Source organism: Paralichthys olivaceus, chromosome 11 (assembly GCF_024713975.1).
Source record: "Paralichthys olivaceus isolate ysfri-2021 chromosome 11, ASM2471397v2, whole genome shotgun sequence".
Taxonomy (NCBI): Eukaryota; Metazoa; Chordata; class Actinopteri; order Pleuronectiformes; family Paralichthyidae; genus Paralichthys; species Paralichthys olivaceus.
The window spans coordinates 21,928,296-21,953,739 of NC_091103.1; the positions used below are offsets into that span (position 1 = coordinate 21,928,296).

The following is a 25,444-nucleotide window of genomic DNA, read 5'->3' on the forward strand; positions in this document are numbered from 1 at the left end:
GTGAATTCACCGCCTCCTCAGCAGGAAGTGAATATAAGGACTGAGAGGACACGAGCTCTTGTTTTCTCTCTCACTGAAATGCCCTGACCTTTCAGCGAAGCATCAGAATTTCCCCCTGGCTTTTGATAGTTTATGCCATGTGTGCACTGCAGTGACGTGCATCAGATGGCTTTCTGTAGTGCTCCGAGGCAGAGACAGGTCATGAGGTTGTGAAAACCTAGCAAGCCCAGAGAGGTTGTTATTAAAGTAAGATATGACGCGTGGGCGGAAGGACATAAAGCTCCTTTTTGAGAGCGTAAGGGTAATTATTTGTGTTCACGTGGCTCAGTACAAAGTGTTTAATTTGCATTTGATGGTTCTGCTTATTAGACACATGTTCACCTGAGGGTTTAACTGCAGATGAGATGAATTTTATTTCATGAAACTCATCCGAACTGGACACAACTTCAACCTGCTGGTAAACGTCACACACTTAAAAATACACACATACTCACGCTATCAAACACAAACGCACAGACTCATTTGACACACTCACAGGGAGAGGTGTGGTACCAACACAAAGAACGACAGAGGTTGAAAGAGAGGGTCCCCTCTCACACACACACACACACACACACACACACACACACACACACACACACACACACACACACACACACACACACACACACACACACACACACACACACACACACACACACACACGTTCCCTGAGATCTTATTTCTGTGTGTTGAAAAACAAAAGTGCTTTCTAATGAAATACAAGCTTCTCTCCTCTTCACTTCAAACTACTCTGCTACCAAACCTGGAAACCTATAGAGAGGCTGACAAAAATAATCTGATCAGGATGGCAAACATGGTTCAACAGCTGATTTACTTATTAAAACAAATCAGTAACTTGTGGTAACAAAAAACAGAAAACAAGAGGCCGCTCTGTGTTGAGGCAGCAGCCCTCCCTCTGCTATCATCTTCCCTGTATTGTCACTGCAAACTTTCTTCCTTCGTCACTCTTGTGTACATTCATAGTTCATAGCATGTTGAGTATAGGACCTGAAAACTCCAATCTGGGATATTGGAGTTTAAAGCCACGTCAGAAGTTGATCTCTCTCATGCTGCGGGATACCTCGTGGAAATGTTTTTAGGTTGCAGAATGTTTCTTGCAGCTGTTTGCACAAACTGACAGCTTGTATATCCACACAATTATTACTCAGGGTTCCCAAGGGTCTTTTATATCCTTGAAAGTTTGTGAATTTGAGAAATGTCAAATCAAGGCCTTAAATATTTTTGAAAATAGAGATAAATAGTCATGGTTATTTGCAAATGCTTTAATCTTTGGTGGAAGAATACAAAAATAGAGATATATTCGATATATTTTTTACCTTGGGGTAATAGGCTTTGTGCCACTGCCTGCATTTGTCTCCTCTTGCTGTGTGACATTCACACATTCATATGTATTTTTTGTCTTGGAGCCTCTGTGAAGCCTGCTAGATGTCATTGAAAATATTGGTCCTTGAAGTCAAGTGAATTGGGTCTTGAATTCAATGTTTAAGAAGTTGTGGGAACCCTGATTACCCAGATTAGCATGCATTACATAATGTTTATGTCCCACAAAGATATGTTGAAGTGCAAGTGATAATCATGTTTGTTTTTCTAAAAATATTTTTGGCTCATTTAACAATGTTTGTGTATATCTGGCAGAAAAAAGCAACTTTACATGTAAATCATTACTGTTATATGTCCTATGACAGTTGAGTGAGAATGCAGAAAATATGAGTGTACTTATGTTCAAGCCCTGGCAAAAAGAAAATGAGACAGATTATCTATGATTAACTTAACCCATTCTTTGACCATGGTACATTTGACTAACTTGAGTTTTTTATGCTAGAGAACAGGGTCCTATAGATTGCATCAGGTAAGTCGATCTGTATTAGAATAGATAGTATTACATTAGCTTCTGGCTCTTGAAAATACAGTGGTGTGTCAAGACCATTAGTGGTAAAAGTAAAAAAAAAAACTAATACTGGTAAAACCCCTTAAAGGGACAGTACTGTGACAGTTGTTATACAAGTGTTGATGTGTGTGTGTATTATTCTCCAGAGGGTGTTATGCGCAGTAAGCGCCGCTGTGTCCTGGAGAAGAAACAGCCATACAGTGGAGATGAATGGTGCTCTGGACCTGACACAGAGGAAGATGAAGACAAGCCACACACTACGACCCACCGTGAGTCTGTCTACCTCCACTGGAGAGGAAAAACAGTGCCATTTGCTGTTATCTGAATGTACCGCTGGGCTCACAAACAATGGTGTCATTGTGGCCACAACTGTGAAGGCAGGATGAGTTACATGTAGAAATCCCCTGCCATGTCTCAGTTTAATTTGTTCTGAAAACAACAGGTTAAGGCCATAAATTATCCATTGCTGTGTTCAGATCCTGCACATACAGTGAAAGACAGAGGATGTCAGCCTTGAATGCTGTACTATCCCTTTTCACCAAGCTGACTTTACATGTGTCTTAGCTCCATCTAGTGTTAGGATGTAGCTAGAACGATGCACTGATGCAACAATTCTGAACAAGGAGACCTCTTAGGATGAACCAAACAAATGTGCTGCTGGTTTTTCTTCAGGGGAGCGCGGGCTGGCAGGTCCTCTCCAGGGCCTTTCTGATCGCCTGTCAGTAGGGCCCATGCCTGAACCTGGGGGTCCTGTAATGGGATGTGGACTGGGACCAGGGCTAAAAGCAGAACCACCTCAGTCTTCACAGCAAGTGGTGTATGTTTTCACAACCAACCTAGCCAACAGGTGAGAACTGCTTGCAGACCTGTCATGCGGTGAAAAATATCTAGATTGTCTTTATCTATTTTTTTTTTTTTTTTACCTGAACATTGAATCATGCTACATCAGTCCTCATTTAGTTTGTATTTTTCCTCTATATCTTTGACAGTGCTGCAGAGGCAGTAATTAAAGGACAGACGGATTCCATTCTTCTGTTTCACCAGCAAAATGTTCCACGCACCAAGTTGGAGCAGGTCAGACTTCTACAGCTTAGTGGCAAATTAAACTAAATTTCAAGTTTGTATTAAACCTGTTCAACCACAGGAGATTAAAAGTGTTTTCCACAACAAACACCACAGGGGGAAGTATTTGGTAGGGGAATTTATTTAGCTATGTTGGTCTCGGATAACTCTTTGTTCCTGTTTCCATTAGCAAGTGAAATGCACTGTTTTTTTTTTTTTGCAAATTTATATATTATAATATGATACAATATATATATATATAATATAATTAATTCTACTACTATTAGTATTTATGTAATTTGAAGAGTAGCAGTAGCATTTAGGTAGCTTGTTAATAACTTGTTTCTTTCTTTTCTTTTGTTTGCTAAAGGGCCACCCATTAGCAAAGCTTCCTAACATATCTGAGAAGGTGAACTCCAACAGCTCTCCACCAACAGGCACCCCAAAATCCCAAAGTGGAACTCCGCGACCAGCCTCCGCAGGAGTTGGAGGCCCATTGCACCGTGCAGGGACACCATCATCAGCAGGACATTCTGATAATGAATCCTCTCAGATCAGATCAGGCGGTGCCTCCAGCAATAATAGCATCGTCGCCCATAGGTCAGACGGAGGAAACTCGGCCACACCGGCAGGACCAGTTCCAGGTTCTGGAGATGGGGAAACTACAGGGGGTATGCCTCTTCCTGTTGCTACAGTTTATCCCTCAGAGAGTCCCTCCATCCTATCTGCACACTTACAGGGTGATATAGGCCAGAGGAGTGGCCCAGGGAACACAGATGGTCTCTCTAAAGAGCAGCTGGAACATAGGGAACGCTCTTTGCAAACGCTGAGAGACATAGAGAGACTGCTACTGCGCAGTGGGGCAAGTGGAGGCCCTGGAGAGACGGGTGGCTCCAACAACAATGCTACTAATAACTCTTCCAATCTAAATAATAACAACAATACTGACAGAAGTGCTATTCTTGAGCATAGTGATAATGGTACTAATAACCCTGGAAATTGCAGTAGCAGTAATATGCTATCGTCAGCCTTGGCTCCGATGGGAGGGATAAAGAAATATGAAGAACCCCTCCAGTCCATAATTTCTCAAACACACTCCCTTGGTGGACCTGGCCTTGAAAGCCCTCAAATGGACTCTCACCATAACCTACCACAACACCCCCACCACCAGCTGTCTTCACCTGGGGTTGATATGGGTCCGTTACTTGGACCTGAAGGGCTGACCCCTGAGCAAATGGCGTGGAGGAAACTTCAAGAAGAATACTACCAAGAGAAGAGAAGACAACAGGAAATGCAACCCCCCACACATCCACAGCACTTTAGAATGGTGACTGAGATGGGCGTTCATGGAGGTCCCATGATGATGAGAGGACCCCCTCCTCCCTACCACAGCAAGCCTGGAGACCAGCAGTGGGGTCCTGGCAATATGATAGGAGGAGGAATGGGCGGAAATGCACGAATGATAGACATGCACCAAGATGGACCACGTGGCCCGAGGTTCTTGGGACAGATGCAGAGAGGGCCACCTGGGGGAGGGGCCTTTCCTGGTAGTCCAGGGGGAGTTTTATCAATGGAGGGTCTAGGACCCCAAAGGCCCACCAGGCCAGGGATGATTTGGATAGACGACATAGGTGGAGGAGGTCCTTTTCATGGCTGCTATCCTGGTGGGCCTCCTCAGCACTTACAGGGAGAGCAAGAGCATCTGTTAACACGTGAGGAAATGTTTCGCATCATGGAGAAACGGCAAATGCAGGGGCTTCCCCGGTTTGAACTTGACCGATTAACAAAACAGCAGCAACAGGACAACCTGGGCTCAAGAATGATGGATAATCCTGGCGGCCCAGACTTTTCCAATTTGGGAATAGGTCGAGGCCCACCCTCCACCAGAGGAGATCCAATGGACTTTCCTGGCTCACGGGAGATTATGGGCTCTCCTGGTGTGGGTCCTCAGATGAGAGACATGTTGGATTCTCCTCTGGGGAGCAACCTCACAATGAACATGAACCCACAAATCAATGTTCAACAACAGCAGCAGATGATGCTATCTCAGAAGCTCAGAGGAGGAGCTTTGGGCGAGATGTTTAGTCCTGGAGAGATTGCACGAATCAGGGCTTCACAGAATGGAAGAGGAGGAAATAAAGGAATGATCCCAGGACCTGATGGTCCATTCCAGTTTCCCAATCAAGGTCCCTTTACCGGAGGACAGGTGGAAGGATCCTATCTTCAACAACCCGGCCCTGCAATGTTTGGGTCCGACCAGCAAGGACCTAATCATATGGGAGGTACGTCGCGGCTCAGTCACATGCCAATGACTGGAGGCCTTAGGGGAGCAGATCTTGGTCCTAGGCACCCCTCTGACCTATCAATCAATGTTAAGCCTCTGACATCTCCTTCAGTGCCTCCTCCTCATCAGCTTAAGTCACCATCCCTCAATCAAGAGCCATCTCCTCTTCTACTTTCCCCCTCTGCTCCAGGACTGAAGTCACCCTCACAGATCTCCTCTGCAGGCCACCACCCCCCTCTCCCCCCTGCATCTGGTGCTGGGACTCCGTCCTCTTCTTCCATGAAGTCTCCCCAGGTAATGGGTTCTTCCAACCTTGGCTTGCACTCTCCGTCTGCCTCTCCTGGACGTCTTAAGTCCCCAGCAATGGCTGTGGGTTCGCCAGGGTGGTCATCTCCTAAAACAGCTCTTCCAAGTCCAGGTGGTCCAACCAGTGGGAAAGTAGTGGGCAATGGAGGAAGTAGTATTACTGAGACAGGTATGTTTAGAATAGATGACAGTCTAAACACACATCTGTGTTCCCAGCACTGATATCTGATCATAATTCATGCTGTTCCTCATATTACTATTGCTGTAATATTCATTGTTTTTTATGTTCTTTGCAGGGCAATCACTTCACCCCAGAAGTTCCAACTCTACCCCCATTAGCCAGCCAAGCTCTATGAATCCTAGTATGCCATTTACCTCCTCTCCTGATGCCCCTCCATCTCAAAATCCTTTATCCCTTATCATGTCTCAGATGTCCAAGTATGCCATGCCCAGTTCTACTCCTCTCTACCATGAAGCAATCAAAACAATTGCCACTTCCGATGATGAGATGATGCCTGATCGACCTCTTCTATCTGGTGTTAGCATTGGAGGTAAGAAAACAAAGATACGTTGTGAAGCTCCCTACTATTCTGCAGTATGAGGAAATGAAGCAATGCAATAGCTCTGGGTCATTGTGTAATTTGAAAGAATGTTGTGTTCATTCTTAAATCTGTATTTTTCACTTACAAAATCATTCTGTTATTGTAGTAGTACTGTTTAAAAATATGAATAGGCATTCATTTAATATTTCATGAGTGTATCATGTTGAGAAAGTGGAAGTCCATTTTAAATATTTCATGGGATTTTTCATATGCTGGCCTTGTTTAATCAACAGGAAACATTGGAAATCTCCAGACCTCCCAGATACTTGTCTCCCAGGGCTCCATTGGCCCGCACAGTGATCCACAAAGCCCCATGGGTATTGTAAATCAAGGTCAGCAGCACCTGTCCCATGATGCTTCAGGACCTGTTCTCTCTTCTCCAAACCAAATGGGTCTACCTGCCATGAATTCTGCCATGATGGGAGGAGGCGGACGTGATGGAATGGGGCCATGCAATGTTTCCCCCATATCTCAAAACCAGATGGCAGGTTTTCCTCGCATGCAGCCACCATCTCATGGGCCCATGCACTCACCTATTGGAGGAATGTCACATAATTTCTCTCAGTCTAATGAGGATAGTCTGCCACCCCAGCAGTTACACCTGTTGAGCAAAGGTCATCCTCACCAACGACCCTCTCACCCCTCAGACTCTTTTGCCTCTCTGCCCATGGGGGAAGGCCCAGATCTTAGTGAAGTCATACGTCCCACTCATATGGGGATCCCTGAATTTGACCTGTCCCGCATCATTCCTTCTGATAAGCCCAGTAGCACTCTTCAGTATTTCCCAAAGAGTGAGCAACATCAGAATCCACATCAGGGGCCACCATCCCAGCAGCCTACTCCCCAGCAGCTCCTCAAACAACTGTCTTCTTCTGGTCCTTCATCCAACCCCCATTTAGCAAACCTACAGAATATGATGGCTGAACAGCAGCTGCCACTTCACCCTTCACATGGTGGGATACGCCAAAGCATGGGTATTCATCAAGGGGGCTCTAGGGTTATGGTTTCGGGCGGGGGCATGGGCCCCATGTGCCCCCCTGGACATATGATGGGAAGGACAGGCATGGTACCCCAGCAGCAACTCCAGCAACAGCAAGCCATGATGGCCAACAGTCTTCTCCACCATCCTTCCAATCCATATCCTGGCATGATGACCTCTCAGCAGCACCCACACAATCTGATGGCACAGCAAAACATTATGATGATGCAGGCTAAGCAGCGAAGCATGTCAATTCCAGGGGATCCGTTCGGCCCCCAGGGTCCTCTGATGTCCCCTCAGGGTCCCATGATGGCCCCTCCCCATCCACAGTCAGGTATGATGGGCCCCCAGTCTTTAAGACAGCGGGGAATGTCTCTGGACAGTCCTATTGCCTACGGCCCTGGAGGCATGGCCAATATGCCATTCTGATCCAATTTATATAAGCTGTTAAAAAAAAAAAGAAGAAGAAAGTGTCCACAGGTTACGTCCCCCATCGTGTCCAAATTTTTTCATTAATGTTATTCTTGCGGCTGTTTGAAAAGAGGAATGTAAAAATAATGTATCAGTGATAATCTTAAAATTTTGGATAACAGCTGATAAAAAAATGTAATATTTAAAAGCACTGTATCATGGTTTAGTCCCAAATCTGAAGCCATTTTCTAAAATACTGTAACATATGTATATTTATAAGATGTGTGTATTTGTTGTGGGAACAGAATGGCGGTCAGGAGAGGAGTGCCTCAAATTTATATTTGTTTTAATATCATTGATTTATTTTCTCCAACTACCAAACTGTTGTGCAAAGGAGTTATATATGTATATATGTATGTGTGTATGTAAGTATATATACATACATACACATATACACACACATATAATATATACTTGCTGTATATAAGATGCAATTTGTGATTGTTTGCAGTTGGTCTGTATAGCTGTGTTTTAATAGAAGTCTAAAAATAGAATAATACTGATCTCTAAGGTGGTTTCCATTATTGTGTTGTCAGTTACTGTTGTTTGATAACACTGACGAGGGGCAGAGTGGTTGTATAACATATTCAATCTTTATTAAATTCAATTTGCAGCTGCTAAAATACAAGCAAAAACAGATTCAACCATCAAACTTTTTTTTCTTTCTTCATTTCTGGGAAAATAAAACATCTGTAAAATACAATGGGTACTGTATTATCAAAACATCTTGGAATATTTTAACATGATTTATCATTACATGTGAAATATTATCGAAAAGAATCATTGTACAAGAGTTTATTTAGATTTGTTTTGTTCAGATATTTGTGCTGATGGTTGCTGCTCCATCAGAAATGGATGGTCGACTTTGACCCTGACTTCTGATGAACGGAAGACAAACAGGGCTGCAGCCCAGTTGACGCAGTAACCGACTCAACTCTTTTCGAAACTGCACCCCAATGAAGGCATAAAGGAAGGGGTTCAGGCAACAGTGTAAGAATCCCAGACTCAGGGACACATCGAGGGCGGCTCGCAGCAGGGCAAAAGTTTGACAGCTTTCATAGTGGATGACCTCCAGGTCTGACAGAGTTTTTATCAGTAAGGTGATGTTATATGGGAGCCAACAGAGGCAAAAGACAAGAGTGACAAGTAAAGCCAGTCGCATGGCTCCTTGCTTTTGTTGGCTTTTCTGACTGTTGCACAAAGTAACTACCACTGCTGTGTAGCAGTAGCTCATGACAGCCAGAGGTACGAAAAAGGAAATGTGATCGAAGACTCTGTTGGTCAAAACCCAGTTGTGTCCATGGATGTCATGATGATAATAGAGACAGTAGAGGCTGGATGTGTTAGTTTGCTCCTCTCTCACAGAAAGAAACACAAAATTTGGAGCTGATAAACCCAAACAGACAAGCCACAGTAAAATGCAAGTTACATGCACTGCTCTCGGACGCCGATTTCGCATGCTGGGAATGGCATGAACGATAGCCAAATACCGATCAAACCCAATGCAAGCTAAAAGGAAACTCCCACAGAGGAGATTGAGATGTTTCATCAGGCCCATCAGCTTGCAGAGAAAATCCCCAAACAACCAACCAGCGACGAAGTCGACCACATCGAAAGGGAACGTTAAAAGGAGCATGAGGTCAGCCAGGGCGAGGTGAAGTAGGTATATCTCAGTGATGCGCAGGAGACGCCAACGTCTCAGGAGGACTGTTATCATCAGACCGTTCCCTACCACACCCAGCAGGAAGATCAAGCTGTACAACACAGGCTGGAACACAGTGCCGAGGGTCTGCAGGCGCTCCTCTTCTTCTTCACAGATATAGACTGGGAGGTCGGAGACGTTCTGTTGACTATAGTCTGTGTCATTCTCATATTCTCCGTAGTCTGTCGGCTTTAAAATATAAAGGGTGGGTGTTAGTTTTAAGGATCTCATCACATTACACACATTACTTTGAGTGATGTGGGATAATACACAATTGTACATTTGATTGAATTTGGCTAAATTCTAATAAGTAGTTTTGATAACGAAATGAAAAAAAAAATACTTTGAAATGCTTTAGAGAATTACTGCCTTGATGTTTTGGTCTGCCACCTTCAGTATTCTTAGTCAAATTATTCAGGAAACACTGAACAGGACACATTTTTTCACTTCCCCTTCACAGTCACGAAGAGAGCAAAAATAGCAAAACATATTCACTATCTTGTGCAATTTTCTAAAATAAAAAAATCCCTAGTTGATAACCCAGTTAATAATATGTCAGATGGAGAAATCACCACTAGGAACCTGTAACTTTAAATGAAGGGATACAAAAAAATGAGTGTTCTTTCTAAACATCTTTTTTTCATACATAACAAAAGTGTAAAAAAACTAATTAAAATTAATATATAATAATAATAAATATATTGTCCACATATATTCATAATTCCACACATTACACTGAATGCATCCTCATGAACTTCACTGCATTCCAATATAATGTTATAATAGAATAATTAACGTTGTTGCTTTAGAATAAGACAGATGAATAAATATGATATTAAGATATATTCATAAGCCTCTTTTTGTAAACCAGATAAACATCTTATGAGAGAAAAAATAAACATGATATTCCAATAAACGCACTATATGAATTAATTAGAATTAAGAAGTTCATGACTGCTTCATTTTAATGATATCAGAATATTTTACCATATTTTCATCATGTTTTGTCGTCTACAATAAGTAAATGTATACATTGGATTCACTTTGTAATCAATGTATATCATTAGAGATAAGAACATTTTAAAATACTGTATCACCCTTCTCTCAACTCAGGACAAACCGTATAAATAGTATAAACAGTATAAATATATATTTCAGTAATTTTCATCTCACTTATTTCCTTGGAGAGTTGACAGGAAGGCAGCTAAATACACCCAACGTAACTTCCAAACATCTGTTGAGATGCATTTCTTCTTTTTACGGTTCAGTAATTCAGACCAGAGTTGTTTGTGAGTTATGTTTCTCAGCTTTGTGACAATTAAATCCTGAGTTGAAATCTTACTCATAGGAAGAAGCTTCATTTCTCTTGTTACCTAAAAAAAACCTTTTGTTTACAAGGCCAGAGGCTGCAACTGTGACTTTAAAACATTGTTTTGAGGAATCAAAAAAATGCTGTGTTTGAATGTCCAAATTTTAATTTATAGCAGATGTGATAATTCTGAAAAACCCTTATAGCTCTAGAGAAACTAACCACTCACTTTGTCAATTATTAGTCATGTCTTACCGTGGAAAATGCAAAAGTCCTTGTCACTGCCATGTGGATAAATCTTGGTCAATTGAATGTTTACCTCACGCTGCCGTAGTGAAATGTTCCAAACTTCCTGTTAATGCTGGTTCTTATATATTGCTTTGCTATATTTTTGTCTCTAGGGGTTTAGCTGTTACCCGGGGGGCCCAAGCTTTATTGCAGCCTCTCTATAGTAAACATATAGAGCCATAATTCAAGTACAAGTAACTACAGAATATTGTAGCTTTTATATAAGAGACAATTTAACTATCAGGTTTATATTGTTATTTCTCAAATCATATTTGAACACAACATCCAGGCATGTTTTCATTACATTAACTGTAAGAAGAGATACATTATTGATCCCTCAAGGGGAACTTCTTTTTACACGCATTTTTTAAACCCTGGTTTGTGATTTTCTGTGTTTTTGATTGCAACATCATGGAGGTAAGACTTGGCCAAAGCCTATTAATAACTTACCTGCAGTATCTTACATGTCTGTCTGGTTAGTGAAGTGGGCTGATGACCACAGGGTTTAATTATCTGCAGTTGGTTATGCGGGAGATAAGATAACATTTTATTGAGACAGCAGCACAAAGAAATAGAAGTGCAAGGGTAAAATGTAAGAACATTAAATAGGAATACAAAAATAATAAAAATAGAAATATATACAGTAAGAATATGGAATACAGTAGGCTCAGCATGTGCAAAAATACATGGCGCTTATGTATTTGTGCAAAATGTCTCTTTAAGACACTGAAGTGCTTTTGAGCAAAACATCATCGTCATTAAATTCTTTATTATTGTCATTTTCATGTCAAATTTAATAAAACAAAACACCATCTAGCCCTTTAACGATTTGTACAAAGACACAGGTTACTTCTGCAATTGTATCTACACAAATACAACCGAGATATCAGGATCGGAAATCCTTAATTGATCACCGGGATAATAGGGTTTCATAACAGTAAGTAAAACTTATACAGACCTAAAATTATAATAAACAATGATATAAAGCATATATATATATATATATATATATATATATATATATATATTCACCATGAAATATCAAAGGGACAAACAATAGGAAACAATTCGAAGATCACAGAGCAATGGAGCAGAGATGCAGAGAGATTAGAAAAGATATGATAAAATAAAAACATTGTAAACTGATAAAAAAAACTTGATGTCAGTAAAATATGATCTAAAAGAGAAGCCACCTGTAAATGTTTTTCTTTAGTGTCGATTTAAAAGAGGAAATAAAGACTTTTTAGGGAGATAGCATCACGTTAGATACACTTAATGAGTGAACTGTTCTATATATTTACGGTAGATTATTTCCACAGGACACGTTCGAAGTCGGAGCGTTGATTTGAAATGAAATCAGCTGATCATGTGCACGGGGGCGGATTCAAATACGGGTGGAAGCCATCTTGATCCGGCTGGTTGACGTGAGTTTTTCGTAGTCGGCTCTAAATTGATGCCACTTTCCGAACAGCTCTTGTTGACTCCGCCGAAGGTAAATCTGAATTATTTCAGTCAGCGCGGGGCTTGACTCTCCTTTAGCCGAGGCTACTTTCACAATTAACGGCAGCTATCGGTGGGATTTCACCGTCGTTAGCCAGCTTGCTAGCATGCTAGCAGACCTAGCACGACAGCAGGGTAACCGATGTTAATTGGTGGTTTGGTATTGACTCTTATTTAAAAGTGAACCTTGAAAGTGTTAAAACTTTGCCGGCGGCGGTGCAACTTAACAACACACGCGGGTTTAAATGCACTGAATCGTGTGTCGCACCGTCGATTGAAGGAACTGCGATTTAGCACGATGCTAAAGCTAGCGTCGTATGCTAGCCAGTCAGATGTCGGCGTCTAGCAGAGAGGTAGCTTAGCGCTAGTTGTCCTCTAGTAATTCGGGTTAAATTGACAAAGTCCCCCCTTGTTAGCTTCACATTCAGGTGTCTGTGCTTTCAACTCTAAAACTAAAGATGGTTGCTCAGCGGACGGTGGATGTGCTGGGAGACCCCATGTATCTGCGCTGTTTGCACATTGTTAGCAAAGGTTAAGCTAAACGCTATCTCCGTACTTAGGCCAGTCTTAACCGCAGGGCAGCTAAATGTTGACCCGACAGGTGTCACTACCCTCCGTTCACAAGTGTTGCCTTCTCCCCATTCAGTTTGATTGCGTATCTGTGTCTCCTCTTCCTCTCATACGAGTTTTCTAACTGTCACCCTCTTTCTGTTTCAGGGTTGGTAAAAGCGGAGTAAGGACGCGGCGGCTCGGTGAAGCTAATCGGATGGCTAGCTGAGCAGTCGGCTAATGTTTGAAAGATAGTTGAGTCCTCCTGGTGTTTCCCATCGATGCTAAACTCTCATTTTCTAAAGGAATCCATGCCCAGGGGTCCTCTAAACAATTGGACAGAGGATTGAGTTTTTTGACTCACGGTGACAGAAAAACGAACATTATTGAAGAACCTGCTGAGACTGAAGATTTGGACACTTTAACGGTACAGATAGGAAGTCTCCAGAGGGAAGGGCGATCTTTGAGTATTTGTGGGGTCCCAGTGGAGTGGACTCACCATCCAGAGACAGCTGAAGAGGTTTCATTGCTATTGGAGCAGAAAACACTAAACATGAGCACGGCCAGGACGGAGAACCCGGTGATTCTGGGCTTGTCTAACCAGAACGGGCAGCTCAGAGGCTCGGTGAAACCTGCTGGAGCTCCAGGTGGAGGAGGCCCCCAGCAGCAGCAGCAGCAGCAGCTAAACCAGGTGAAAGGCACAATCAACAATGGTAACTCCCAGCCAGCCCCGACAACAAACGCTGTCATCAAGTAAGTTATATGATACTGGACGTACATGATTATGTTTTCAATACTTTTCTGCATTTTGTTTATGAGAACCTCTCCCCCCATCACCACCACCACAGGCCTGGAGATGACTGGAAGAAAAATTTGAAACTGCCCCCAAAAGACACAAGGATGAAAACTTCGGTGGGTACAAGACACATTTCCTGTTATAGGAAGTTGAAATTGCAGATGCCTGTTTACTTGTGGTTTTGATCCGTTTGATAGCACCGCTCACAATGAGCTGTGATTCTGCAAATCTCACAGCCATGCTGATAAATCTTTTCAACATACTGTTATCATAACCAATGGGTTATGCCTTTTGAATATTTATTTTGCAAAGAATCTGTGGCAATATATATGCATCAAGTATTCTCTTGAAACAAAATGTTTCCAGAAGGCTATATCATGATTATGGGGGCTTGACTATAGGTGTGTGATCATTAGCAAATACTGGCAGTACAACAAGAACAGAACCACTGCTGTTTTTCATTCACTACTAATAAAAATAATAAATCATTTTCAAAACATTGTCACCTTCATCTGAATTTTGCTAAGATTTGTGTCATCATTGCTTTGAGAAACGGGCTACTCTTATATCCAATTTGGATGTTTTTGTTTTCAGAAAAGTGATATCTCCATATTCAATGTGAAGCTGGTGACTTTTTATTGTGGATTTGTTTGGATAAAAAAGCCTTTACAGTGGAATTGTGGACACTTTAAAATAGCTTTCTCCCCTTTCATTTTACAGGCTAGTTATCCATTTACATCCTATGAACCAAATGTTGATTAATACACCAATTTTCCTGATTTACAGGATGTGACTGCAACAAAAGGTAACGAATTTGAAGACTATTGCCTCAAGAGGGAGCTGCTCATGGGAATCTTTGAGATGGGCTGGGAAAAGCCATCTCCAATTCAGGTAGACCCAGACACTACTCTGATTTTATCCCCTCTGATAGCTCAATGATTATTAACTATTTAATCAAAGTTTGTTAAAGATGTAAACATTATACCTGCTGAAGATTGCATCATTGAACATTTTTCACACGCTAACATTAGCTTCAAGCTGATGGTCGTGAGAAATAATTTCATCCTGTCACTCCACATTTTATTCTCTTCATCCTACGACATACTCTGTTAGGGCAGACATAATGTGTAGTTGCCAAAGAATGTACTGACTGTATTCTCTCATATAAAGGTGTTGTGTATTAATGTTAGAACTATTTTTTGTAGGAGGAAAGCATTCCCATTGCACTGTCAGGAAGGGATATTTTGGCCAGAGCCAAGAATGGCACAGGGAAGAGTGGAGCCTACCTCATTCCCTTACTTGAACGCATTGACCTGAAGAGGGACTGCATACAAGGTAGATTTTCTCACACAGTTTACTCACTGTAAATGTCAGAAGATTCATCTCGCCTAATTTCAATCAGTCTTTCTAAGATAATGGAATGGAGCAAAAGTAACAGTGAAAATAAAATGATCATAACTAGCTGCTAGTCATCAGTCATGCTGGTATTTGGTACAATATCGTAGCTGACACTTGGTTTATAATTTGATTCAATAGACATAAAATTGTAATCTTGAGAAAATGATTCTTGTCTCTAAAATGTCAGTATTTGTTCTTTTATTTGGTTTCTGTTATAGCAGACTGAACTGAGCTTTAAAATGGACTATGATTGTTAGTAGTTCAAGTAGTTGTTAGTTGTAGAACTATGTGTATGATTAAATGAACAAAAATGATCTTGCACTGTTTGTAAATCACCTTTCTGTTTGTACTGCATGTAGTACCTAATTCAAAACTAATCAAAGAGTAGAATTGCATTTGGATCTTCAGTTTAGATTTGACATCCCAATTTTTGTGTCTAGATTGGTTTTAATGGTTTGGAACAGGTTTATTTATGTGGTGAAAATAAGAATAATAATGTTTAATAAATGTGTATCTCGTTTTTCCAGCTGTGGTCATAGTGCCCACCAGAGAACTGGCTCTTCAAGTCAGCCAAATATGTATCCAGGTCAGCAAACGTATGGGTGGAGTAAAGGTGATGGCAACCACAGGTGGAACCAACTTGCGCGACGACATTTTGAGACTCGATGAAACAGGTAAACATAATGATTTACATAAACAGAGTTTGCCTAACCTTGAGATATGTGATTATTGTCTTTGTTTGTTTCTACATTGAATATTGATTATAGACAAATATTACACTGAATGTGTCTGCGTTTCTTTATTGGTATATGATATTCAGTGCCAGTCTCTTCTCCACAGTCAAAGGGTTTTTTTTTTTCTCTCTGTGATGTGGGCGCAGGATTAAGGTCATACACATACACATAGGAGATGTATTTTGAAGCTCAGAGGATGATTGTTGGTGTGGCACATGTATGAATTGTGTCCGTCTGATCTTGTCTGTGGCATACAGATTATTAAAGGGCAATCTGGCATCGGTTTTATAACCGAATGGTTGGTTCCATCTTAGTCATCATGAATTTGTCCTGATAACTGCGGTTTGTTTTTTAATAATATCTGGTGGTTGTACAGCTACTGTTTTAGTAGGCAAGTTGTTGTGATGTTTTAAGTATGGCAGCCAATACATACACAAGTTCTGGCAGAATTGATATAATAGTTGGTGTATACAGCTTCCTATACTGCACTGTTGCTAGTAATCGCCAATACGATACACTGAAAATAAGTCATTCTGTTATTCAAACCCTGTCTTTATGTTTTCACCAGTATTTTAATTTGTTTTGCAGTACATGTGATCATTGCGACTCCTGGGAGGATTTTAGACCTCATCAAGAAAGGAGTGGCCAAAGTCAATCAAGTGCAGATGATTGTTCTGGATGAAGTGAGTTTAATGGTTCATCGTTGTGTAATGCTTTTTCTTAAAATAATTCTGTTTGATTTTTAAAATGTAACTTGGAGACAACTTAAAGTCAATAATATCCCTTTCCCCTCGTGTCCCTCTGGTCAACAGGCTGACAAACTCTTGTCTCAGGACTTTGTGGTCATGATGGAGGAGGTTCTGGGCTTCCTGTCGAAACAGAGGCAGATTCTTCTTTATTCTGCAACCTTCCCTCTCAGTGTGCAAAAGTTTATGGTACATTTTCTTATTTTTATGTTGGTACATGTCATAGTTTTCCATTAGCTGATGAGAAAACCTTCCTTTCTAACCAGACCATAACAACTCTGTTTTTTTGTATGTTGTAGAATTCCCACTTGCAGAAACCTTATGAGATCAACCTAATGGAGGAGCTGACACTGAAGGGTGTGACTCAGTATTACGCTTATGTAACTGAAAGGCAAAAAGTCCACTGCCTTAACACCTTGTTCTCCAGGGTAAGTGTTGCCTTTGTGTTTCATTAAACCAACTCAGCTGTGTCACTGTAAATCCAAGCAAATGTGAGTGTAAATGCAAATTCAAGTTTTGTTTTCTAGGATTATAGTATGTAGTAAGTAATGTATATAATTGTTTACTGTTCATATACTTGAAACAGATAGCTGAAAACCTCAGTTGAATCAAGGATTTGCTCCTATTCTTTTTTTCAGCTCCAGATCAACCAGTCTATAATCTTCTGCAACTCTTCTCAGAGAGTGGAGCTCCTTGCCAAGAAGATCTCCCAACTCGGTTATTCATGTTTCTACATTCATGCCAAGATGAGACAGGTCAGCTCACAGCACCGCCTCAGAAATACTTGTTTACTAGCTTCAGACCAAATACTCGGGTGGCGATGGATGTTAGATTAGAATAGCAGCTACTATTACTGTCGATGTTTATCCATTAGATGCATCACGTAGATGTCTGTGTGTGCACAGCTACAGTTCACACCAGTACTCTATTTCTGTCGTGCCACTGCCAGTGTTTGTGTTTTTGTCCTAATGAGAAATGGCCATGTTGACCCCTGAGTTATTGAACATGTGCAAACAGACTGTCCTGTGCTATTTGACATCAATTACAGATTGTGTAAAAGGCAAATGTATTCAGCTTACAGCCTTGTCTTGCAGAATGCACCATTTTAAACACTTAAAATGGAGCCACACACAAACAGTTCCCTTCATATGAGGTTTAAATTACATGCTGATGTCTGTCGTTGGCTCTTTTCATACCTGGCATCAACATGCTTCTGAAGTGATGCAATCTTAAGTGGACAGATCCAAGTACATCAGTTTACACATGGTACTGTATATTAAATGTGTCCAGAGTTCCCACTTCCTCACATTTTATGCAAAATATCGGTGCAAGGAATTGTTGCTGTTTGTAGAGAGTGGTGATAGACCGATATGGTTTTTTCAGGGCCGATACCGATTATTAGTAGTCAAGGAGGCCGATAACTGATATTTGGAGCCGATATTCATTTGCAGTAAAAGTGAAAATATTGGCGTCAAAATTTTGAATAATACAAACTCCAACACTTAAATTTGTTTAAATGCCTTTAAAGCATTTTACAGATTTTCAGATAACAGAACATATTAAAGGTTTTTTTTTTTTTCTTAGAATTTTAAAACAAAGATGTCTTGTCTAACAAAAAGTGCAGGGAGTTCCGAGGCTCAGCAGCATGTCTAATAAAGTGAAATGAAAACTTAAACAAATAAATAGCTCCCTGAAGTTTTCAAATGTAAATAAAGTTTACAGTTCAAACAAAAAGAAAAAGTACAGGGAGTTCCAAGGCTCAGCAGCAACTCTCTCACTCACTCACACTGGGGCTATCAACGAATATTCTAAATTCGAATATATATTCAAATCTTTAAAAAAACGGAGATTTGATTGTGAAAATTAATATTCGACTTTGGAAAAAACACATCAGCGGCTGCTTTGTGAGTGGGCGCACTGCATGACGGGACAGGCCACAGGAGTTGCACTTGCACAGCGTCACTCACTGCTGAAAGTGAGACGCGACCAGGGTTTCCAGGCGGGTGGATACAAATCTGGGCTGGTTTCGATCGGTTCATCGGGGTGTTGTAGCCGAAACACGGGCACTTCAAATCCTTCTCCCTGCGACCCTCTCTTCAGCAGGCAGCAGTCTCACTCACTCACTCACATACACACCCACTACAGCTCTGGCTGACGTGCCCCCTAAACTCGTAGCATACACTCCCACTACTTTCAGCTCACGTCAGCCACAGAGACCCGTTATTACCGGACTGGATGTCTAACCCACACACATACGTCTACTATCACAGACTATTTTCATATGGATATGTTCAGCAGCCCGTCTGGAGGGACTGCGAACGAGCAGAGCTGCCACTTAAGTTTATATTACGTTATTGGGCTCACATTAACATTACTGGTAGTTGTTTAGAGGGCTGGATGTTTATTTCATTTTCGGGAGAGTTTTCTGCCTTAACTTACCTTCGAAAAATATATCTGCTCTCCGTAGCTTCTCCTCTCGTCAAAACAGTTTCTCCTCTCTGCCGTGTGTGTGAGCAGTGTGCATGCACAGCTCTCACTGCTGATTGGCTGTTACCTGGCTCTGTGTGTAACCAATCAGATGGTGCTGTGGGTGGGACAATGCTGGAGACAGAGTAGAGACTACAGACAGAGAGGCGTGGCTGCATCAGAGCCAAAACAACCCGGTTTAAAATTAATCTCTTATTGGCCGTCGGATTTAAAAAAAAAAAAAAAAAAAGGCTGATGCCGATAATCGGTCGATCCCTAGTAAAGAGAAAATACATTGTTTTTTGGCAGTGCGTTTTTAGACATCTGTTTGTGCGTGACAGAGATGGTGAGTGGCAGAGAGAATCGATGTGCTATAAACAGCTCTACAGAGAAATATAATTTAAATCATTTCAACTGGTTAAGAAGTAGTCAATTTACTGCTGCGAATGTTGCCACAAATGAATGTGTGGGAAAGTATTTTTGGTTCATTATCAATTGAGTAGGTGGTCTTCAGTGTGGCCCAGTTTATCTCAGATACTGTATATTTGTCACCTGAGACAGATGTTATTGAGTAGTATGAACAAGGCCTTAATGTGATGAGGAAACAGATACAAGATGGTTTCTGAATACATGCTCTCCTTTCTGCTCTCCAGGAGCACCGCAACCGTGTGTTCCACGACTTCAGAAACGGCCTGTGTCGGAATCTTGTCTGCACTGGTAAGTTGTAGCTCTGCATTAATGTTCACCCGCATTCACAAGCAGAATTGTTGAAAATACTTAATAAGGCTGGGTGATTATGATTTCAAATCAATATCACCATTATTTTAAACCTTTACTTTACCTCGATTATTAAAACACCCCCTGTAGAACTGATCTTAATAAAAACCTGCTAAGTTGATGTTCCTGGATAAACAGGGCGTAGCTTCTGCAACAATGAAGTTGAAACCCTGCACTTCATCAAATCTGATTGAACAACGTCTCCTGTCTGCAGAATTGTGTGGGTCACAGTCCTGTGTGTTTGTGTATCCTTGTCCCTGTCACACTTCATACAAACTGACTATCACATTTATTTAGTTATTGATCTATGATGGCGGATCATGACTCCGGATCATTCCGGTCACTTTTACCCTGATGTCCTGGCTTTGCGCGTCATGTTACTTCTCGTGTTGTGTTTGAATTGCGTATGTGCAAAATGTTAAATTAATTATGTCTCCTTTAGAGTGAATCAAACAGGTTGCTCATTGGTTGCAGAAAATTTAAATACTTATTAAAGATTTTACATACCCCATGTGAACAAAATGCATGGTCCAAAAACGGATAACAAGACTTGTGTTTACATCTTTTGTCAGGTTTTAGTGCTTATTGCACATAAATATTACCCTGCTTGTAAGTAATATTTTTGATGTATGGTATGTTGATGTAGGCTTTGATTTCTTGTTTTGTTTCCTTTAGACCTCTTCACAAGAGGAATTGACATTCAAGCTGTGAATGTTGTGATCAATTTTGACTTTCCCAAGCTGGGAGAAACATACCTTCATCGCATTGGTAGATCTGGTAAGAGTCCGTACTGATCAATATTTCTTTTGTATGAAGAATTATTCATCAGCAATTGGTATTGATAGAAAACCAAAAAAACAACACTGTCACCATCCAGGCCGCTTCGGACACTTGGGTCTCGCCATCAACCTCATCACCTACGATGATCGCTTCAACCTGAAAGGGATTGAGGAGCAGCTTGGAACAGAGATCAAGCCCATCCCTGGCATCATCGACAAGAGTTTATATGTGGCAGAGTACCACAGCGAGAGTGGCGAAGAAGTCAAGCCATGAGCCAGTGAGTACACACACACACACACACACACACACACACACACACACACACACACACACACACACACACACACACACACACACACACAGAATTCACCCAAGTCAATATAAAGGATAATGTCGTGGTGATCAGTATAACAACAATAAAAAAAAAATGGCATCATTTGACTTGTTGATGGATGTGCCTGATCTTGGATCTTAATATTGGGTATTTGCAGATACCATGGTTGATCAGATTTTTAATGTCATTGAACATGTATGTTGAAATAACGGGTGTAGCCTGTTTAATTTGACACACTTTTAAGGGGCTTCCTTGTCTAAGTACTGGATTTCCAGATTCCAGAAATATTTTAAATTCGTAGACAAATGAATTGATATCAGTCATTTTCCCAGAGAAGAGTCTGGAAACTGTAGATGCACTTGTTTGCAGTTTTTCAGTGATATTGACACTCGTTTGTATAAAGAAGAGCAGTGCTGCAACACTGATTTGAGGTGGACAAAACTAAAGAGGGTGTCAGTATTTATTTGGGTTAATTTGTCAGTAGTTGAAGAGTATGAGGCCGACTGTAGGCTACATATAATCTATAAACACAAAAGTAATGGTGAGAGTGATTTCACTTTGCTGTAGTTTTAAGTCATCTGTGCATTCATCTGAAACAATAGCCTTGACAAGGGTTGGTGCAGCAGTCATTGTTCAGGCAGACACAGATAACTTCCCTTCTGGCCCCATCGTCTACTTTAGAAAAAATATTATGGACCATATGGTGTTTTTTGTGTGTGTGTGATTTTACCCACATTCAAAAACTCAAGTGAAACAAAAGTTATTAGTCATACAGTGCAATTTAAAAACTACAAAGTAGCAGCATCTGGAGGCTTCTAATCTAAACACACTTTAAGTACAACACTACATCAAGGCTGCTTGCAGCATTGGTTTAAATTAAATGATCCACAAATGTTTTCCAAAAACAACAAATTTATTGTAAAATGTCTGGAGTTTTACAAAAATGTCCACACGTGTCATAGTTACTCTATTAATAATTCGGCATTGTAATCTGGATTAAGTATCTTCAACACCACAGTCTATTCTTACTAAATTGTTCTCTCTCTCTCTTTCCAGATCAGTCCACCCCCCCCTTCCCCTGCATACCTATTTTCACCCCCTCACCCCAGCCAACCCCACACCCCATCTTGGAGTTTTTTCTTTTCTTCCTTTTTTTTTTTTATGTACAGTTTTTGTCTGTCTTCCTTTTTTGGATGCCACAATAAGGAATGTGTATTTCGCTGGATGCATTTCCGAGGAACTCATTTGCCTTTTCATAGGGCTTAAGTGCTGCGCCAACCACACCTGAAGACATAAGCACCGCGGAGGAAAGCACGGGACAAAGTTGAAAATATCGATGCGCATCGTGAAGATTCATATCCACCACTGACACAAAGCCAGCACCGACAGACCCCCCCCCCTAAAAAACGCCACCCTCCCATTCTCCACTTTTAATTTAAGAAGTTTTAAACAATTTGTATCAAGTGCCTTAACAAGCAGTTCAAGTCGTTCTAAAGTAATAACTCTTCATAGTCCTCCATCCTGGTCACTTCATACCACACACTCACCTTCACCCAATTCTCAAGTCGTCACACTAATGTCTGACCACACAGATGAAAGCGTAAATGTTTTTCCGTTGGTTCATCCGTTTGCAAGGAATGGAAATATCTAAATGATCTTTCTGCTGGCTTGGTTGCACTTGAGTCTGGCTGATAAATGAGGACAAACTTGGATATTCCATGGACAGAGATGCTGGATTTTTTCCAAGAGACAGCCAGACTGTCCAGTTGCTTGTGAAGGAGCTTGTGCTTCTAAAAGACCCAGACCCTTTCCTCCGTCTTCAGCATCAGAACACTAAAAATGAACAAGCAGCCTCTTAACACCATGAGACATGAGGATTCCTGTTTTTTGTGGAGTTTAATCGTAGGGAACGCCCTTTTTCTTTTCTCTTGTTGTCCTGTGTTTCACCTCCCTATGGATGGCCATACTTAATTCTGCAAGATGTGCAGTAGACGTGGGGTGCACCATACACCTTTTGTATATACCTTCATTTTAAGATTGTTTTAAACAAGTTCAAAAGGCTGGCTGACGAGCTGCAAAGCTTTTTTTTTTCTCCCCTTTCTCTTGTTAGCACTGGAGACTGTTTCTTTAACTGCCAGTTTGTTTGATCTGCAATATTGGCCTGTGACTTTATTTATAATTTTAAAAATTGCAGAATTTATCGGAATCTAAAACATTTAAATGACCTGTGCGCGCGAAATGTTTTTGGAGGCAGAGTTAATCACTGATAATCTTTTTAGCCCCTCCGAATGTAATGGCTAGTGCAATCCTTTAAAGCGGCACTTATACTAACAACGGTTTCAAACTGTTGCCCTATTCTCCTGCTACCAGTGTTAACAAGTGCTCAGTCTAGGCAGATGGCTTTGTGAAGCTTGTCCATTTGAGTAATGAATTATTTTGTTGTCACCAGCCTTAACTTGTGAAAGTGACTGTCGAGACGCACATGAAGATCTCCAGTTACAGTGAGTCTTGTTGGAAAGAGAAAATATTATTCTATCGTGTAGTCGTACTACTCGCTGCAGTGCAGCTGAATTGGCAGAGAATTCGTTTTCTGGAGGAGGTATTAGCTGTTACGTTGATCTGTGCTCTTTAAGCACAGCTACATTACTTAACAAATGTCGGGTAGGATGCTGTGGTTTTATCCCCCCTTATTATTTGTTTTATTTTATTTTGGGAACAATGTCTGCCCAATGCATCAAAATGAACCATCGGGCCCGAAAATGTAGCAGGAATTCATTCTCTGTGCATTGCAAGTTTAGCTGGCATTCGCTAAAGACCAGTTAACAAAAGAGGCTTTTCTAAAAAACCGACCTGAGCAGGTTGAGCTGCACTTAAACGCACAGAGATGGGTTCCGGCAATAACACTGACTTCACTGTTTTTTGTACACTCATGATGCCCAAAGCAGAGAGAAGTGTTTGTTGGTGCAGAAGATATATAGAAAAAAAAGAATTTGTCATGGAGGGTAATGGGCATGAAGGATAACAAATGCACTATTGTCAGACTGCTTGATTTAAAGAGGAAAAAAAACATGGGCACCTCAGAATTTATGGCTTATTTCCCTGAGCTCTTTTTGCTTTGATGTTTTGTGTGTATGTTTTTGCATTTTCATGCAACAGAACAGCCTCAATTTGCGTTAAAATCTTCTGACCGTTCGTTTGTCCAGTCGGAAGCTTTTTTTGCAAAATGAGATTCCCCTTAATGATGGTGAGATGCTCTCTCGACAGTTCCAATCAATGAGAAGTGTTATTGCACGTTCAATTTAAGCTCTTTTTAAAAGGATAACAAGTGTGATAATGTTAATAAGTTGAAGATTTACCCTTTTATTTCTCATTGGTTAGGACTGTGATCCTTGTTCACTCAATTCTGTTGTCGCCCCAAGATACTTGAACATCTAATTTGGCTGTTAAGAATTTTTTTGGGTGGGTTGGGGGGGGGGTGTGTTTGACTAAAAAGAAAAAAAGTAAATTATTGAAGGCATTAGTTGAGTGAACAGGGATCTAATTGTGCAGGCACTTGGCAGCTGTCTGTTTGTTGTCAACCCACTGTTAGTAACTGCCCAGCGACTGCTTTCAAAGCAGCAGATCAACAATCCTTTGCTGCCTTGTGACAAGACGCTGCTTTACTACCAGTGGCTGACATCGCTGCCTTAAAGACTGAGACAAGAGCATCTTGCCCTGGATCGGGTGACTAATTGGAAAGTTTGTGTAACCAAAATTGTCTCATTCTTTAAGGTAATTTTTCTTTTTAAAATTGCGGGGTGGTTAAATTTGTGCACTCGCTGCCCTGATGCAATCGTTGGTCCTCCCCCGTACACATTTACGAAAACGCAGCTTGCTGCGTACAAATTGGCAACTCCATCACTAATCTGCGGAGGAGGATCTGAGAGGAGTCCCTCAGGGGGTTTCTTTCAAACGGATGCATCAGTAATAACATGGGGAGGAGGAGCCTTTGGTGCTTCACAAAAACAACTCTATGGAACGATCCAAAGGTTAAGACGATGGGTATAAAAATGTTTTGAAAAAAAAAAAAAGTTGCCCTTAGATTTGGATTCTTTTTGTTTGTTTTTCCAAGGAAATGTTCAAGTGGAGTACACCTTATTTCAAATAAGTATCCAAATTTAAGTGAAGATTTAAAGCCTGAGTTCATTTTTTTTTTTTTTTTTGTTGGAAATTTGGTCATTACGTAATTGGCAGATTTATTTTCAGTGGAGCTAATTTTACAGTGGACTTCAGTTCAAAGGATGTCGTGAAAATCATTGGGCACATTTAGTTGGAAATAAAGCTCACTGAAATTTAATGTGTGTTGTGTTTTCTCTGTCTTATCTCTGAGTTTGAGTTCTCAGAGCTCAGTGCGTCCCGGCTTTCAGTTCT

The 25,444-nt window shown here is 41.0% G+C and overlaps 3 protein-coding genes across 4 annotated transcripts in view; 2 read left to right on the plus strand and 1 right to left on the minus strand.

The window, feature by feature from the left end:
* The window catches only part of bcl9l (bcl9 like), a 25,661-nt gene extending 17,303 nt beyond the window's left edge, over positions 1 to 8,358 (plus strand). The window contains exons 4-9 of the mRNA XM_020088393.2: positions 2,098 to 2,220; positions 2,624 to 2,798; positions 2,941 to 3,025; positions 3,384 to 5,772; positions 5,900 to 6,154; positions 6,439 to 8,358. Of these exons, the coding sequence (XP_019943952.2) occupies positions 2,098 to 2,220; positions 2,624 to 2,798; positions 2,941 to 3,025; positions 3,384 to 5,772; positions 5,900 to 6,154; positions 6,439 to 7,613 (4,202 nt within the window). The 3' untranslated portion in view covers positions 7,614 to 8,358. The remainder of the gene's footprint in view (positions 1 to 2,097; positions 2,221 to 2,623; positions 2,799 to 2,940; positions 3,026 to 3,383; positions 5,773 to 5,899; positions 6,155 to 6,438) is intronic.
* Positions 8,230 to 11,081, minus strand: LOC109630285 (C-X-C chemokine receptor type 5). The gene is made up of 2 exons (XM_020088395.2): positions 10,922 to 11,081; positions 8,230 to 9,546 (listed from the first exon to the last, which is right to left on the minus strand). Exons 1-2 carry the CDS (start codon positions 10,952 to 10,954, stop codon positions 8,470 to 8,472), a joined length of 1,110 nt encoding a protein of 369 aa, XP_019943954.2. The 5' UTR covers positions 10,955 to 11,081; the 3' UTR covers positions 8,230 to 8,469.
* A 1,113-nt stretch (positions 11,082 to 12,194) lies between these two features.
* ddx6 (DEAD (Asp-Glu-Ala-Asp) box helicase 6) lies at positions 12,195 to 25,370 on the plus strand. Of its 2 annotated transcripts, none has more exons than XM_020088335.2 (14): positions 12,195 to 12,378; positions 13,172 to 13,756; positions 13,852 to 13,915; positions 14,586 to 14,690; positions 15,005 to 15,134; positions 15,725 to 15,871; positions 16,520 to 16,614; positions 16,744 to 16,866; positions 16,977 to 17,105; positions 17,316 to 17,432; positions 19,797 to 19,860; positions 20,596 to 20,697; positions 20,798 to 20,977; positions 22,091 to 25,370. In XM_020088335.2, the coding sequence occupies exons 2-13, from the start codon at positions 13,557 to 13,559 to the stop codon at positions 20,971 to 20,973; spliced, it is 1,452 nt and encodes a 483-aa protein (XP_019943894.2). In that variant the 5' UTR covers positions 12,195 to 12,378; positions 13,172 to 13,556; the 3' UTR covers positions 20,974 to 20,977; positions 22,091 to 25,370. The 2 variants fall into 2 exon arrangements, with proteins under 2 accessions (XP_019943894.2, XP_019943893.2); XM_020088334.2 differs by having other exon boundaries at positions 12,306 to 12,446.
* The last annotated feature ends 74 nt before the right edge of the window (positions 25,371 to 25,444 follow it).